At 47.9% G+C, this 15,848-nt stretch overlaps 2 protein-coding genes across 2 annotated transcripts; one reads left to right on the forward strand and one right to left on the reverse strand.

Moving 5' to 3' along the window:
• The first annotated feature begins 8,462 nt into the window (after positions 1 to 8,462).
• Gp1ba (glycoprotein Ib platelet subunit alpha) lies at positions 8,463 to 11,043 on the forward strand. The gene has a single exon (XM_032912812.1). The coding sequence runs from the start codon at positions 8,463 to 8,465 to the stop codon at positions 10,614 to 10,616; it is 2,154 nt and encodes a 717-aa protein (XP_032768703.1). The 3' UTR covers positions 10,617 to 11,043.
• A 1,787-nt stretch (positions 11,044 to 12,830) lies between these two features.
• Slc25a11 (solute carrier family 25 member 11) lies at positions 12,831 to 15,677 on the reverse strand. Its single transcript, XM_032914382.1, has 8 exons — positions 15,420 to 15,677; positions 14,747 to 14,899; positions 14,455 to 14,661; positions 14,191 to 14,281; positions 14,007 to 14,097; positions 13,823 to 13,922; positions 13,694 to 13,745; positions 12,831 to 13,558 (listed from the first exon to the last, which is right to left on the reverse strand). Exons 1-8 carry the CDS (start codon positions 15,512 to 15,514, stop codon positions 13,403 to 13,405), a joined length of 945 nt encoding a protein of 314 aa, XP_032770273.1. The 5' UTR covers positions 15,515 to 15,677; the 3' UTR covers positions 12,831 to 13,402.
• Positions 15,678 to 15,848: the final 171 nt, after the last annotated feature.

Raw genomic sequence — 15,848 nt, forward strand, 5'->3', positions numbered from 1 at the left:
CTGAACATACATCCTCTGGGAGAGCAGCCAGTGCTCTTGACCAGAGCCATCTCCTCACCCTGTGGAGAAAGAAGTTTTAAAATCTCATTTTATGTATGTATATGAATCGTGTACATGCCCTGTGCCCAGAAAGGTCAGAAGAGGGCAGTGGATCCCCTGTAATTGGAGTTACAGACAGTTGTAAGCCATCCTATAGGGGCTGAGTCAAACTCAGGTCTTTTGCAAGAACAAGTTCTCCTGTCCATTTAGGGTGCTCCTATGTGCATATGTTTGGAGCTGAGCACATGGCTTGGATAACCAAACAGGGGCCTCATCCCTGGAGAAAAGTCGTTCTCCCTCCTCAGCAGCCATTGACTGTAGCTTTTCATCTAGGGGTGGGGCCTTGTGAAATTTCCCCCATCAACACCAAGTCAACTGGTATGATTATTATAAGGGTTTTGTTTATGCCTTCTTCCGGCCCCCAGAGGGCACCAGACACACGTACATGTAGGCAAATACATACACATATAAAACAAAACAAATAAATCTTCGAAACAAGTCTCTACAATTCAATGCCAGCCCCCCCAATCTGCAATCTGCCCCCTCGAAAAACCGCATTGTAATAAAATAACATTAGAAGCAGCATAAAAAGTCAGACCTACAGCTGAGTGTGGTGGCAAATGTAACTAAGCCTAGCACTTGAGACTGAGGCAGGAAGATCTTGAGTTTGAGGTTAGCCTGGGTTACAGAGCATGACCCTGCTTCAAAACAAACAAACAAACAAAACAGCAAAATAAGCCACAGAGGAAGCAAAGTGTCCTGGGGCGTGGGCAGAGGCTGTAGGACTTTATACAGTACTAATCTGGCCCAGAGTGAGCAAAGTACAGTTTTCCTCCTGGACTTGACCCAGAGCTAAAGCCGAGAGAAGCACAGAAAGCCCTGCTGAGAGACGCTCCAGTCTAGAGTCCAGAGAGACCCCAAGTAGGTCTCAGGTTTCAGCTTAATTAGTGACTCAGCCATGCAAACATCTGCTGGAAACATTTCACTTCACACACACAGACTTTTATTTGGACTCAGAATTGATCCCTTAAACCCCACTGAGAACTAACACCAGGGAGAACACACTTAAAACAAAAGCCCTGAGGACTCTAGGCTGATAAAGGAAACAAACCATTTATAACCCAGGCCTGGTGGTGCTCCTAGAAAATCCAGCACTCCAGAGGCCGAGGCAGGAAGATCATCTGTAACTCCAGATCCAGGGGATCTGGGGCCTTCTCTTGGCCTCAGAGGGCTCCTGAACATGTGATTACTGAAGCTTCACACACATATATGCATAAATAAAAAAATAAATAAAAGCCAGCCATGCCTGAGCATACGCAGGAGCCAGAGAGCCAAGCCAACAGCAAAGCCCCTTCATGGTTCCTACTTCACGTTTGTTTCAGCTCCCGATGACTTGCCTCAGTGATGAACTGTGACCCGGAAGGAAAAGCCAAATAAATCTTTTCTCTCCTAGGTGGCCTTTGGTCAGAGCCAACAGAGATGTTTTCTTACAGCAACAGAGGCAGAAAGATTGAGAGTTGTAAGCTATCTGGGTTGCATAGTGAGACTCTAAGAAAGGGAATGAAGGAGAAAGAGAATGGAAAGGAAGGAGAGAGAGAAGAGAGAAGGGAAGGGAGAGAATTACAAACAAAGATGAAACTATGACAACCGCAAACGGGCTAAGCCCAAGGAACTCCAGTCTAAGACATCATGGAGCCCAGGTTGGCCTAAAGCTCTCACACTCTTCCTACTTCAGCCTCCATAGTGGTGGGATTACAAGCCAGGATGACTATGCCTGGCTCATGACTGAATTTTTCTCCAAACTAATAATGTTTTTTAAATGTATGTGAGTACAGTGTAGCTGTCTTCAGACACACCAGAAAAGGGAGACATGGGTTCCCATTACAGATGGTCCTGAGCCACCATGTGGGTGCTAGGAATTGAACTCAGGACCTCTGGAAGAGCATTGAGCCCTCTCTCTAGTCACACCTCCTCACCTGTTTTTGAGACGTCATGTATCCCAGGCTGGCTTTAGCCAAGGATAGCCTTGAAGTCCTGATCTTCCCCCTGCCTCCAACTTCCCTGGGCTGGGATTATACCTACGTTTACACCACCACTCCCATTCTGCTCAGAGTGGGGCTCCAACTCAGGGGTCTATGCATATCAGACAGGCACTCTACCAAAGAACTACTTTCCAGGCCCTAGCAATGTTTTCCAACTGCTGAAAACAAGAACAGAACAGAACTACTAACATAGAATCCTATTTCCAGCAAGAGTATTCTCAAGGAATGAAGTGAAATTAATAAAAAAAAAAAAAAAAAAAACAGACCCTAAAACATTGATTTTTTTTTTGTCTGTTTTTGTTGTTTGTGTGTTTTCTTGAGACAGGTCTCTACATGTCCTGGACCTCACTGTGTAGCGCAGGCTGGTTTTGAAGTCACAGAGATCTGACTGCCTCTGCCTCCAGAGTGCTGGGAGTAAAGGTGTGCTTCATCATGCCAGGCCATCCTCTATTCTTCTGTTTTGTTTGTTTGTTTGAGACAGGACTGTGTAGTCCTGGCTGTCCCAGAATCCACTCTTTAGAAAAGGCTGGACTCCAGAGATCTGCCTACCTCTCTGTCTCCCAAACGCTGGGATTAAGAGCATGTGCCACCATAGCTTGGCCTGATGTTTTCCTAAACATATCTAAGAGAATTTACAGTGTTATGCAAAATCTTCAAAGGGCTGAGATGCACAATACAATGAGTACAAGTGAAGAAAGGATTAGCAACAGTAATACTGTCAGCCCCGACCTAAGGGGCTGGTAGAGAGTGCTCTCCAGAAACAGAAAGGAAGGAATGGAGTGGGACTTGCTCAACCTAACGAAGAGTATCTATACAAACACTACTGCAAATGTCACGCCTCATGATAACATTCCCTCCTAAGCCCAGGAACCAGGTACTAGGGCTCTTATTTCATAAGGTCCGCAAGTTCTCGCCAGTGCAAAAGGAAGAAAATGACGGGCATACAGACTGCTGGTTTTTTAGGTTTTGTTTTTGTGTTTTGAGACAGGGTCTCAATATAACCCTAGCTGGACTGAAACTCACTGTAGACCTGGCTGGCCTCAAATTTACAGAGATCCTCTTGCCACTATGAGCACCATACATGCACGTGGTACATACACACATGCAGGCAAAGCACCTATATGAATAACATGAAATAGTTTTAATTTTTTAAAAGAAAACAACAACAACAAAAAGGCCTAAATAATTGAGCTAAAGACTAGTCTGGGCTAATGAGACCCTACTTCAAATAAAAAATTCTGAGGGAACTAGAGAGGTGGTAAAAAGTTCCCAACACAACTCAATAAAGAAACTATCAGTTTTATTCAAATTGATATGCAGATTTAATAAATTTACATCAAAATCTTAGTAAGGCTGGGGATTTAGCTCAGCGGTAGAGCGCTTACCTAGGAAGCGCAAGGCCCTGGGTTCGGTCCCCAGCTCCGAAAAAAAGAACAAAAAAAAAAAAAAATCTTAGTAAGAGCCAGGTGTGGTGGTGTGCTGGCACCACCATGTCCCAACTCTTGCTGGGCAGGGGTAGCTGGATCTTTATGAGATCAAGGTCAGCCTGGCCTATATAGCAAGTTCCAGGACAGCCACGGGTACATAGTGAAACCCTGTCCCAAATAAAAGGAAAAAAATCCTAAAATGTTCACTTTTGACTTTTTATATATGTGCATGGGTATTTTACAGGGACTACAAAGTGCTAGGCCAACTAGTACATAATAAGGCCCTGTCTCGAAAGCAAGGAAACAGCTGGCAGGTTACTCAGCTCTTAAGAACACTGGCTGCGGGGTTGGGGATTTAGCTCAGTGGTAGAGCGCTTGCCTAGGAAGCACAAGGCCCTGGGTTGGGTCCCCAGCTCCAAAAAAAAAAAAAAAAAAAAAAAAAGAACACTGGCTGCTATTGCAGAGAAGCCAAACTTAATTCCAGCATCCACATGACAGCTCACAACTGTCTGTAGCTTCAGTTCCCAGGGATCTTCCAGGCTTTGGAAGCTGAAAGAGGATTCCATCAGCTAGAGCTGAAGTTGAAGACATTTGTGAGCTGCCCATCATGAATTCTGAGAACCAGAACTCCAGTCCTCTTGAAGAGCAGTGGCACTTTTACAGGCCAGCCCATCTCTCCAGCTGTAGGAGTGAACAAGGTAGGCAGTACTGTACAGGTCTACAGACAACACCATTCTTTTCCAGGTCAGGCCACTGCGCACCTCCTCCTAATTGCCCATCCCTGGTGTCTTTCACTCACGTCACATAGCATACCTGGATCCAAGCAAGCTGACCAGCTTAAAAACCGATGAGATGATAGCATTCCTGGAGGAAGGGCACCAAAAACAACACTGAGACTCTGAATGTCACTTCTCTAGTTCCTAGATGTGGAGTTTTGGACAACTGAAGAAAGCACAAATGGCTATCAAAATGAACTGTGTTTGTTTGATCCCTGGAACCCACCTAAAGGTGGAAGGAGAGAATTGATTCTACACAGCTGTCCTCTGCCTCTACATATGTTCTGTGACATGTGGGCAGAGAGAGAGAGAGAGAGAGAGAGAGAGAGAGAGAGAGAGAGAGAGAGAGAGAGAGAGAGAGAAAAGAGAGAAGAGAGGAGAAGAGAGGAGAGAGAGAGAACAGAACAGATGGTTAAAAGTATAAATGTGGGCTGGAAAGATGGCTCAGTGGTTAAGAACACTGACTGTTCTTCCAGAGGTCCTGAGTTCAAATCCCAGCAACCACATGGTGGCTCCCAACCATCTGTAATGGGATCTGGTGTGTCTAAGACAGCCGCTGTATACTCAAATACATTAAATAAACAAATAAATCTTTCTTTAAAAAAAGTATAAATGTAACAATAAATTTGAACACCTACATGAAATAGATCATTCTATTAGCAATATAAATCAGGGCTGGCAAGCTGGCTCATCAAGTAAAAGAAATTTGCCACCAGCCTGGTGACCCGAGTGTGATTCCTGGGACCGCATGGTAGAGAGTAACCAACTCTCACAAATTGTCCTCTTGTTTTCACACAGGTGTTCTGGCATGTGTGCTCCCACCTTTATACATCAGAGGAGTTAAGATGTCACCAATCAGCTAACTAGTTTCTGTACTTGTGCACTATGGCAGGGAACCCTATTGTTACTTGACCAAAACCAGGATCCTGGTACAGGAAACTGACCCTTGAGGAGAGTAAAATACAGCACCCCTTAGGTACAGAGAACACGAACCTCTTTCATGTTTAGAAATTTCTTTAACTTAGTATCTTTGAAGTTGCTTCCTATTTCAGAAGTTGAAAATAACCAAAACTTTGCCTTGGCAAAGTTTTCTTGGCAGTTGGGTCACAGGCACATGACCAACCAGACTCACATCCAGGTTTGCCTTCGTTCATAATCACAGAGAAAGAGGGATGGTGTGGGAGTCTCTGCAGCACTGGAGGTTGTGGAACAGTATTTGGCTCAGCAGCTGGGCCGAGGCAATCTTCAGTGACTTGGTCTTGCACCATGGGCAGTTACGCTCACCAGACTGGTTCTACAGCATGGTTCTGGGCACTGTTCCTGGACACGTAATTCCACGTCTAGCGTATCTGCCCAGAAGGTTTTTGAGGTAGCTGATGTTGTTTTGCTTTCATTTGGAGATTGAGGCAGAGTCTTATGTAGTTCAGGCTGGCCTCAAACTCGTGTAGCCCAAATCAACCTCATTTTAGCAATCCTCCTGCCTCAGCCTCTTCACAGTTGTTGGGATTACAGGTATGCATCACAACATGCAGTGTTTTAAAAACAGGGTATTGCTATTTGCCCAGTTGAACTCTCATCTCAGCCTACAAATTAACCAAGGCTACAGACAAGTAGCTCACTGCCTGGCTCTAACCAATGTTTTTTTTTTTTTTTTTTTTTTTTTGGTTCTTTTTTTTGGAGCTGGGGACCGAACCCAGGGCCTTGTGCTTCCTAGGCAAGCGCTCTACCACTGAGCTAAAGCCCCAACCCCTGTTTTTTTTTTTTTTTAAGAATTATTCTTTTTTTCGGAGCTGGGGACCGAACAAGATTTATTTATTATATATGAGTACACTGTAACTATCTTCAGACACACCAGAAGAGGGCATCCGATCCCATTACAGATGGCTGTCAGCCACCATGTGGTTGCTGGGATTTGAACTCAGGACCTCTGGAAGAGCAGTCAGTGCTCTTAACTGCTGAGCCATCTCTCCAGCACCAATGGTTATTATTATTATTATTATTATTATTATTATTATTATTATTCATTTTTACAAAAGTGCTGGGATTAAAGATGTGCAGCTGAGCATCTGACCTAGGTAATGTATCCCTTTCCTGTAGCTTATATCTGAAGACCAATAGCAGCACAGTAAAAAAAACATCTTCAAAGGTTCCCCATAATAGCTTCTACCAATGCAACCTTCTGTCTCATCTCCTGATACTTAGTTCACGTAGCAAATTATATAAGTGGCAAGTCTATGAATTAGTTGCATCTGGCTTATGTCTACCCAATGTCCAGTCATCAGCAGTAAGCAGAGAGGGGCCGGCTCATGTCCATGATACCCTTTCTGGGTAGGTCAGATCTTTAATCATTAGATGGGGCAGTGGCCCCACAAACATGATGGCTGACTTTCTGTAATAGACAACTAACCCAGGCTTGCAAAATCAAAATAGAGTTTCCAGGTTTTGAGCTGGACCTTGCCAGATATGTAAGAGCTAATAAGAAGACAATGAGTGAAAGTCCAGTATGAGAGCGAATGATCAGGAGAGGGCAAAGCACTGAACAATGGGGATGAGTAGGTAGGTGGGCAAACTTCAGGTCACCTCCTGAGAGCTGTCAGGAGGCACTGGTGAGTTCTAGTAGTTGAAAGATTAGCAAATTTGCACTTCTCCCATGGGAAATAGAAGCGAAGTTAGAAAACTCAGAAACCAACCAGGCTACTGCAGCAAAAAAGAGTGTCTTGGACTGGGGAGTGGGAGATGGAAGGATTTGAAAGAGTCCAGAGTTAAAATTAGGACTCCATAGCAGGGTGAGTGCTAAGGGAGATGTAGTACCAGGAGTGTTTAAATGGACCAGGTAACTGAATAGTGTGGACAACAGAGGAGGAGAAGCTATTTTCTTTGTGAGAGGCTTTTTTGTTTGGTTTGAGATAAGGTCTCGGCATACAGTGCAGGATGGCTCTGAACTCATGCTCTTCCTGCCTCTGCTTTCCGTGGATTGGTATTATAGACAGTCCTGTACCTCCATGACCAGCAGATGAAGCTATTTGCATAATGAACTCCTTTTAATGTACTTGAGGTTTGGATGTTAGTTTGCTGTTTTGTTTAATGAGAAGGGTCTTCTCTTTTGTAGCCCAAACTGGCTTCAAACTCATGACCTTCCTGTCAGAACCTCTCAGTGATATACACTGTTTTCACACTTGAAGAACATGTAAGAAGAGAGACAATCTAATGTTAAGTATTTAGGCCTCAGGAAATGGGGTCTAGAGTAGAGATAAAGACTTAAGTCTAGGACAGAAGTGGTGATTGAATGCACAGCAAAGTATATCCCAGGCACTTATGGGGTTATGTAACAAATCCTATGAATTCTCTGGAAGCAGGTTTACTGCTCCAGAAAGCTAGAGGAAGCGGGAGCCACAGAGGAGTCTGAGAAGGACCAACCACACAGGTAAGAGAGAAAGCAAGAAAATGAGTACCAGTTGTCACATACATCCCCAGGAGGGAATGGCTCTGAGCATGGAGACTAAACAGTTTAGAGTATCAGTAAGTGCCCCAGGAGGCAGAACAGAGGGTGCCCCAGACTGGCGGACAGGGGGCGGGGGTTCAGCTTAGGGTAGGAGAGGTGGCAGTGGAGTGTAAAGAAGCAGAAAAGAGGAATTGAACATCTCTAAGAACTGCTATGGCAAAGAGAGCGTAGCATGCAAAGGGGCGTTTGAATGCTGATGGTTGGTGGCTGCAGTCTCTAGATCTCTCCAGGGTGGAAGGAAAATGAGAGTGTAAAGCCAAAAGGAGGGCTTTGGGGAAAGCTGTGGAGAGAGGAGATAAGAGCCTGTGCCCTCAAGGGAGACTGTTCCCTGGGTCACAGGAGCTCATTATCAGGTTGTCACTTCCTCCCCATCTCTATCTCCTTCCTGCCCTTGGCCTGGCTCTCCTTGGAGCTAGTAGAGAGAAGGACCGAGTCATACCCTGGAAGAAGCTCTGTGCCTTCGGAGGTCTTTCTGCCTGACTGTAAGCTGGGGCTGGGAGCAGACGGGGAGGAGGATCTAAGGAGGGGCTAAGGACCAAGGACTGGAGGCAGGGGTCTAGGATGGGTAGAAGCTATTTCTAGATGGGATCCTGAGAACCTCAGCAGTGAGGGCTGGAACCTGGGAAATGATGTAATGGGTGGCATCCCTTCAAACTCCCTTTGCCCACAGGTTCACATGGCTCTCCTCATCTTGCTGTTCCTGCTGCCAAGTCCCTTACATTCCCAGCCCACTTGTGATGTCTCCAAAGTGACCAGCCTGCTGGAAGTAAACTGTGAGGACAAGAAGCTGAAAAAATTGCCTACAGACCTGCCAGCCGACACAGGCATCCTCCGCCTGAGCAAGAACCAACTGGGCACCTTCTCCACATCATACCTGGTGCATTTCACTCACCTTACTCACCTGTACCTGAGTAGATGTGAGCTGACCAGCCTGCAGGCCCATGAGAAACTGTTAAAGCTGGAAACCCTGGACTTATCCCACAATCACCTGCGAAGTCTGCCCTCCCTAGGACGGGCACTGCCTGCACTCACTACTCTAGACGTCTCCTTCAACAAGCTGGGCTCACTGTCTCCTGGTGCCCTGGAAGGCCTGGGCCAACTTGAGGAACTCTACTTGCAGAACAATGATCTTAAGAGTCTGCCCCCTGGGCTCTTAATGCCCACAACTAAGCTGTCGAAACTCAGTCTGGCCAACAACAAACTTCGTGAGCTGCCCCCTGGGCTCCTAGATGGGCTAGAGGTTCTTGACACCCTCTACCTTCAAGGGAACTGGCTCAGCACAATACCAAAGGGTTTCTTTGGGTCCCTCCTCTTGCCTTTTGTTTTTCTCCATGCCAACACCTGGTACTGTGATTGTGAAATCCTCTACTTCCGTAACTGGCTCCAGGAAGACCCCAACCGTGTCTACTTATGGAAGGAGGGTGTAGATGTCAAGGCCATGACTGCTAATGTGGCCAGTGTACGATGTGCCAATTTGGGCAATGCGCCTGTCTACTCCTACCCAGGGAAGGGCTGCCCTACCAATGAGGGTGACACAGACTATGATGACTATGCTGATACCCCTACCTCAAGGACTGAGGTGAAGTTCTCTACTAACACTAAAGCTCATACTACCCACTGGGGCCTATTCTACTCAGAGTCTTCCACTTCTCCAGACAGACAAATGACTTCTTTGCCTCCCATCCACGAACCCACTAAGAAACAATCTACATTTGCCCACACAGAGATCCCAGGTTTCGCCACACTCCCAGATACCATGGAATCCAACACAGCCTTCTACAGTCTAAACAATACTGTACCCACCGCCACCCCAGAGCCCACCTCCACCCAGGCTACCCCAGAGCCCAGCAGCACCCCAATCCTTACCACTCCCGTGTCTACCCCAGAGCCCAGCAGCATCCCAATGCTTACCACTCCTGTGCCTACCCCAGAGCCCAGCAGCATCCCAATGCTTACCACTCCTGTGCCTACCCCAGAGCCCAGCAGCATCCCAATGCTTACCACTCCTGTGTCTACCCCAGAGCCCAGCAGCATCCCAATGCTTACCACTCCTGTGTCTACCCCAGAGCCCAGCAGCATCCCAATGCTTACCACTCCTGTGTCTACCCCAGAGCCCAGCAGTACCCCAATGCTTACCACTCCTGTGTCTACCCCAGAGCCCAGCAGTACCCCAATGCTTACCACTCCCACCCTGACTACCCCAGAGTCCAGCAGCACCCCAAGTATTCTAGTGTCTACTATCCCCCCAGTGCTCACTACCACCCTGGCCCCTCCAGAGTCTATCCCAAAGACCGTTTTAGAACAACTTTATACCCCAGAGCCCACTTTACCCCGTACCTTAGAATCCTCAATAATAATCCCAGAGCAGAATAGTCTAAATTCCCAAGCGGTGCCTCAAGCAAGTTCTGATACTCCTAAAAGCAATCCTTTTCTCAACTCTGACTTCTGTTGCCTCCTCCCCCTGGGCTTCTATATTCTGGGTCTCCTCTGGCTCTTATTTGCCTCTGTGGTCCTCATCGTGTTGCTGACCTGGATCTGGCATGTGACACCGCACAATCTGGACATGGACCAATCTGCTGCATTGGCCACAAGCACACACACCACAAGCCTGGAAATGCAGAGAGCAAGGCAAGTAACTATGCCCTGGGCCTGGCTGCTCTCCCTTCAAGGATCACTCCCTACTTTCCGGTCTAGCCTTTTCCTGTGGGTAAGGCCTAATGGGCATGTGGGGCCTCTGGTAGCAGGACGGAGACCCTCAGCTCTGAGTCAGGGTCATGGTCAGGACCTATTGGGCAGAGTGGGTATTAGGTACTCAGGCCACAGTCTGTGACCGTGAATGCTAAGACTTTACTGGACTCTCCTAGGACCTAGCTAGGACAGGAGGTTGAGAGCATTACAGGACCTCCTATTTACTTCTCCTTTATCTGAAGCCCCTTCTTTACATCTAGGCACCCAAATCCAAACCTACAAATCAAGAGGTAGTGAGGTGATGTATCCCCGTGGTCACAGGACCAATCTCCCTCCGTTGCTTAGAGTATTGCCAGGCTACATGGTCACTACCACTTTGTGGGGGGAAAAAAAAGAGCTGGAAAAAGCAGATAGGAATAGTGTGGCTCCTAAATGTTCACCCTTGGAAGAAAATGTGGAAAGTCATTCATCAGGATGGGAGCACTACCCCTAAGTATCATGAGTACTTTTCCCTTGGTTAACACTCTGGTTTTCTACCAGTGTTATCATTTGTATAATAAAACTATTTTTTAAAAGAAAATGTAGCTTTTTGGAGGGAATGGGAATGGCTGAAGCACCTGTTCTAAGAATTCCCAAAGTCTCAACTGCCACCACCCTAATCCCAAATACCCAACAACCTCTGGTTGTAGCTGAGGGTGGGCAGGTAGGACACCTCCACTTTAGTGATTCGTATCCTGCAGGGTTTGGCTACCCACCAGGGTACTTCAAGTATCAACTCCAGAATAGAAAATGTTCTACAGCTGAGAGGCAGAGCTAAAGACTGCCTGCCCACTGCAGAGGTGGGTATGTTCCCCACACCCACAACCTTTAGAACACAACTCTCTTGCCGGCCAGGTCAGTGCGACTGGGAAGAGGTGTGGCAGCCTGTTGGATTTGACTGTAGTCTTAAGCCTCATGCTTTCAAAGCTGGATGTAATAGCATCTCTCCCAAAATTCCACCAATTCTCCCAGCCAGGCCTTGTTCCGTACCCCATTTTAGTTTAATTCAGGCTTGGGGCCCAGATGAAGGAAGGTTGCATTTTTCTGGGTCTACAGAATAACCCTTTTTCAGATGATTCTAGATTTTTCTGTGAACCTGACTGAATCTCTTTCCAAACTCTTCCAAGTAAAGGACAAATCTTAGAGGTTAGCGATCAAAGACTTCTCTTCATGGACTTTACCTACCAGTCCAGCTTCCTCTCTCATGGTATCGTGTACCTGAACCTCTACAAATGTGTCATGGGTCACTGTGCCAACAGTTCTCTTCTGTGCCCATTCTCACTTCAGCTACGAGTTCTAGCTCTTTAGCCTATCTCACCACCATGAACAAGTCTCTCTCCTAAGCAGTCAGGGTGCAGTCCACTACTATAGCCATTTCCAAATGTTCCCGCCATCTTCTTGATGGAGTTTAAACTCCTTAAGGTGCAGGCTTCAAATGCCTCCAGGTAGCACCTTGAGTAACCTAAGACACAGTGTGCTGGAATTAAGGAAAGTAGCAACAGAGGTACCAGGATGCTGCACTACCATCTCTTTGTGTTAAGGCTCTGCCAAGGGGACAGCTTGCACCTGCTGCCTGCCTGTTCTCTGGCCTGGCACCCAGCCCCCCGGCTGCCTGGCACTTCTTCTGGTTTGACCTTCCCATAGCTCTTTATAGAAGTCTGTAGGATTCTTGAAGGCCTGGTAATCACACGCTTAAGAAATGAAGAAAATCGGGCTGGGGATTTAGCTCAGTGGTAGAGCGCTTACCTAGGAAGCGCAAGGCCCTGGGTTCGGTCCCCAGCTCCAAAAAAAAACAAAAAAAAAAAAAAAAAAAAAAAAAGAAGAAAAAATCACTTTCCCTAACCAACCCAGTTTCTGAATAATATTCTTCTTTTGCCTCAATCCTTGGGTTTGACTCCAATGTGTTCCCTCAAGAGCTCTGGATCTCTCACTCAACCACTGTGCTTCTAGCCCACCGAAGTCCATGGTTTTTGTTTGTTTGTTTTGTTTTTCTTCAAGACATGGTTTCTGTGTCCCTGGCTGTCCTGGAATTCACTTTGTAGACTAGGCTGGTCTTGAACTCAGAAATCTGCCTCCTGGGTGCTGGGATAATAGGTGTGAACCACTATGCCCTGCTCCAATTTAGACTTGTTATCCCTTCCCTCTTTTTGCTGAAAAGACAGATCCCAGAGGCTTCTCCTGAGAACTGTGATGTAATTTGTGAGTCAGCTGCATTTTGGGGCAAATGGCTTGAAAGCATGCACGTGCACAAGGCCCAGTTTTCTTTCTTCTTTTTTTTTTCCTGTCAGCTGTTGAGTTACGACTTACTTAAATAGCATTTTCATAAAACTGGTAGGTGATTTTCTTTAATAATTTTGTTAAAAACTCCAGTTTTTTCCCAGAGATATAAGCTTCTTTATGCAGCTAGCTCCCCCTCTGATCCTCAAGACTATCCAGATTTAGGGTTGGGGTTATCAATCCAATTTATTAAGTCCTCAGGGAGGAGGAAGGTCACATCCTTCCATCATAGACCCTTTGGCCATCTTGACAGCTTCTGCTTTCTCCTGTCTACTCAGATCTGCCTTTGATTCCTCAGAGAGAGGGATCTGCTGTCTTGTGTGCCCTGAAATTAACACCCAAAAAGAAACTAGAAATCCTCAGGGTGTTTCTTAGGTCTCCTCAGGAACAGCCAGGGACAGAATGATCCTAAGCATCAGGCCAGGCACAGCAAGCTGGAGCAGGGGTAGAACAGACTAAAGTTCTTTACCACAAAGGAGGGGACCACACTGTAGAGGGAAAATAAATAGAATAGCCCAGGGTAGCAGAATCCAGGCCCCCCAGGGCACAGCGACTGTAATAGCAGTGGGTGACTTGGAAACCCTGGCACACGAGTCTCAGGACCTTGCCAGATCAGCCACTGAGGAAGAGACGCTTGTAGGCCTTGTTCATCTGTTCCAAGAAGATGAAGGTGAGGACAGTGTGGGGGCCCAGGCGGGCATAGTATGGTGTGAAGCCCTTCCACAGGCTGAAGAAACCCTCATAGCGGACGACTTTCAGCAACACATCCTAGACAGACAGGCAGGCAAGTGCTGGGGCTAGGACCTGGCCTCAAGCACTCTGTCCCCTATACCCAGCTCCCTTCACATCCCTCCCAGGGCACCCAATACACTTTGATCCAGCTCCCCCTCCCTGCCTCCTCACCAGCCCATTCTTGTACTCTGGCTTCCCATCAATCATTCGCATATTTTGGATCCTGAAAGAGAGGAAATATGAGCATGAAAGACAGAAGGGGACGCTCCCGGAGCTCTCCATCCCAGGCTAGAGACTCACCTAGTTTTGACAATATCCACAGGCATGGAAGCAGCAGTGGTGACCAGGCCACTGATCATGCTGGCGCAGAAGTGGCACAGAATGTTGTCAGAGAAGTAGCCTGGGAGGTGAGGCAGAAGGAGGTGGTCAACTCTCAGGTAGCTCAGGCCGGACTGGGCAGCAAATGCTCAGCCTGATCTCTCACCTGAGTCCAGCAAGAACTGCTTGGATTGGGAGTAAGAAGCAAGTTGGGCAGCATTGACGACAACAGCTCGAGCCATGGTAGGGATGCAGCCCTGGAGGTGGGAGGATGGAGGCAACGGAGACAAGAGTCAAAAAGGCCAGAGATCTAACCCAACATCCCCTAAGACTCCAACCCTTTCGCTCACCCGCCACAGTGTGGGGACTCCTTCTTCCCTGGCAATTCTAATTAGGGCATTAAACACATTTTTGTAGCCACGGCGCTGGTCAGCTGGAAGCCTGGGGGAAGGGCAGGGAAAGGCCAAGATCAGGACCACCCAGGGTCCATAGGATCAAAGAAAGGGAAGCCTGAACAGTTAAGTGCCCTGATGTAGACAAAGACAAACGACAACAAGGAAATCATCCTAGATTCCAGGAATGGGGCTGGAGTTAAGCTTAGCCTTGGAACTCACCGGCCATCAGCAGTCATCCTGATGAGGGCCACCTCAGCTGGTGTTCCCACAAATGCACCAGTTGCACCTGCAGTCATGCCAATCAGGGCTTTCAGGAGAAAGCCAGGGGGTGTACCGTCAGCCCCAGTCAGGCGCTCAAACAACACTGTATATATACCAAGACGTGTAGTGGTGTAGGTGGCCTGGCGCAGTAGGCCGGCTGACAACCTGTGGAGTAGAAATGTCAGCACATCTGGCCAAGGTCTGAACCTGCCAACCAGCAACCTCCCTCCCCAACTTGAGGCCACAGTACCCAGTGTAAATGCCCCTCAGCCCTTCTGCCTTCAGGATGCTAGTGAGGGCATGGAAACTGGTTTTGTACTCTCGAGTCTTGGCGCCTTCACCACTCAACTGCATCCGGTTCTTCACCAGGTCCAGGGGCTGCACAAAAACTGTAGCGCCCATCCTGAAGTAAGACAGGGAAGAAATCAGAGGTCAGCTGTTCCAGCTCTACTGTAACCTGGCAGCAAGAAGTTACAAAGGTCAGGGCCTGACATGCAACTAAGGATTCAGGAGGCTGGTGGGAATGTGTTTAAGTGCATCAAGGGAAAAGTGCCAGAAAAAGTACAGTTGCCCAGTAAAGACCACGCAAATCAAAATACTTCGGGCAGTTCTTTAAGGTTCAAGCAGAATTAGGACTACAGGAAGTCTAAGGAAGGGTGGAAAAGGTGTCCTATGATAAAGCCTTTAGTGGCCTCGACCCACAACCCAAACAGGCACAGTGAAGCAATGGTGGTGGAAACACGGGGCAATGACCCTTGAATGCAGCCCAGTTGGGCCCCTGCAATGGGTGAATAGATCTTAGCAACCCATCAGGGACCCCGCACGGGCTCAATTTACTGCAACATACTCCCAAGTTGCACAGGGCCCAGTTGCTTGCTCCCGTCCCTTCCTCCTTTTTCCCCAATCCTGGGGCCTGAGCTTACCCAGCCAGGCCCCCAAACAGGAACTTGACAGACTTAGGGGAGGTACGGGGTTTCCCGTCCATCCGGCCAGCCCCGGGACTCGCCGTCGCCGCCATCGTCCCTTGATGGCCCTCGGCTTTGGGTCCCGTGCACGCACAGCCCCGCTCGCGCCCAAGGTGACACCAGCGCGCAACAGGGCGAGGGCGCGCGCGCGCACGCCCCTCCGACAGGCAAATCTGGCTCCAGCTGGAAGCTGGGGCGGGCGCAGACTCGTAGCGCAAAGGCAGCCGGGAATAAGGCGGGGCTAAGATGCAAGGCGAAGGGGCGTGGCCGATTTAGGAAGCTACCCTGTAGCTCCCGTCCCCCAGAATTGGAATCGCGGGAAAAATAGTTTGTTTGAAAATATCGCGAGAGCAAGTGAGTCAGTCGAGTTCGAGCTATGAGGCCTCT

The sequence above is a fragment of the Rattus rattus genome, chromosome 9 (assembly GCF_011064425.1).
Source record: "Rattus rattus isolate New Zealand chromosome 9, Rrattus_CSIRO_v1, whole genome shotgun sequence".
Lineage (NCBI taxonomy): Eukaryota > Metazoa > Chordata > Mammalia > Rodentia > Muridae > Rattus > Rattus rattus.

Bases quoted from the DNA above. Each gene is read 5' to 3' on its own strand.
- Slc25a11 (XM_032914382.1), bottom strand. From the start codon at position 15,514: ATGGCGGCGACGGCGAGTCCCGGGGCTGGCCGGATGGACGGGAAACCC. The intron at 14,900-15,419 runs GTAAGCTCAGGC...GTCTTACTTCAG, and splicing joins CTGTTTGGGGGCCTGGCTGG to GATGGGCGCTACAGTTTTTG. The intron at 13,559-13,693 runs GTGAGGAGGCAG...CTGTCTGTCTAG, and splicing joins CAGAGTACAAGAATGGGCTG to GATGTGTTGCTGAAAGTCGT.
- Gp1ba (XM_032912812.1), top strand. From the start codon at position 8,463: ATGGCTCTCCTCATCTTGCTGTTCCTGCTGCCAAGTCCCTTACATTCC.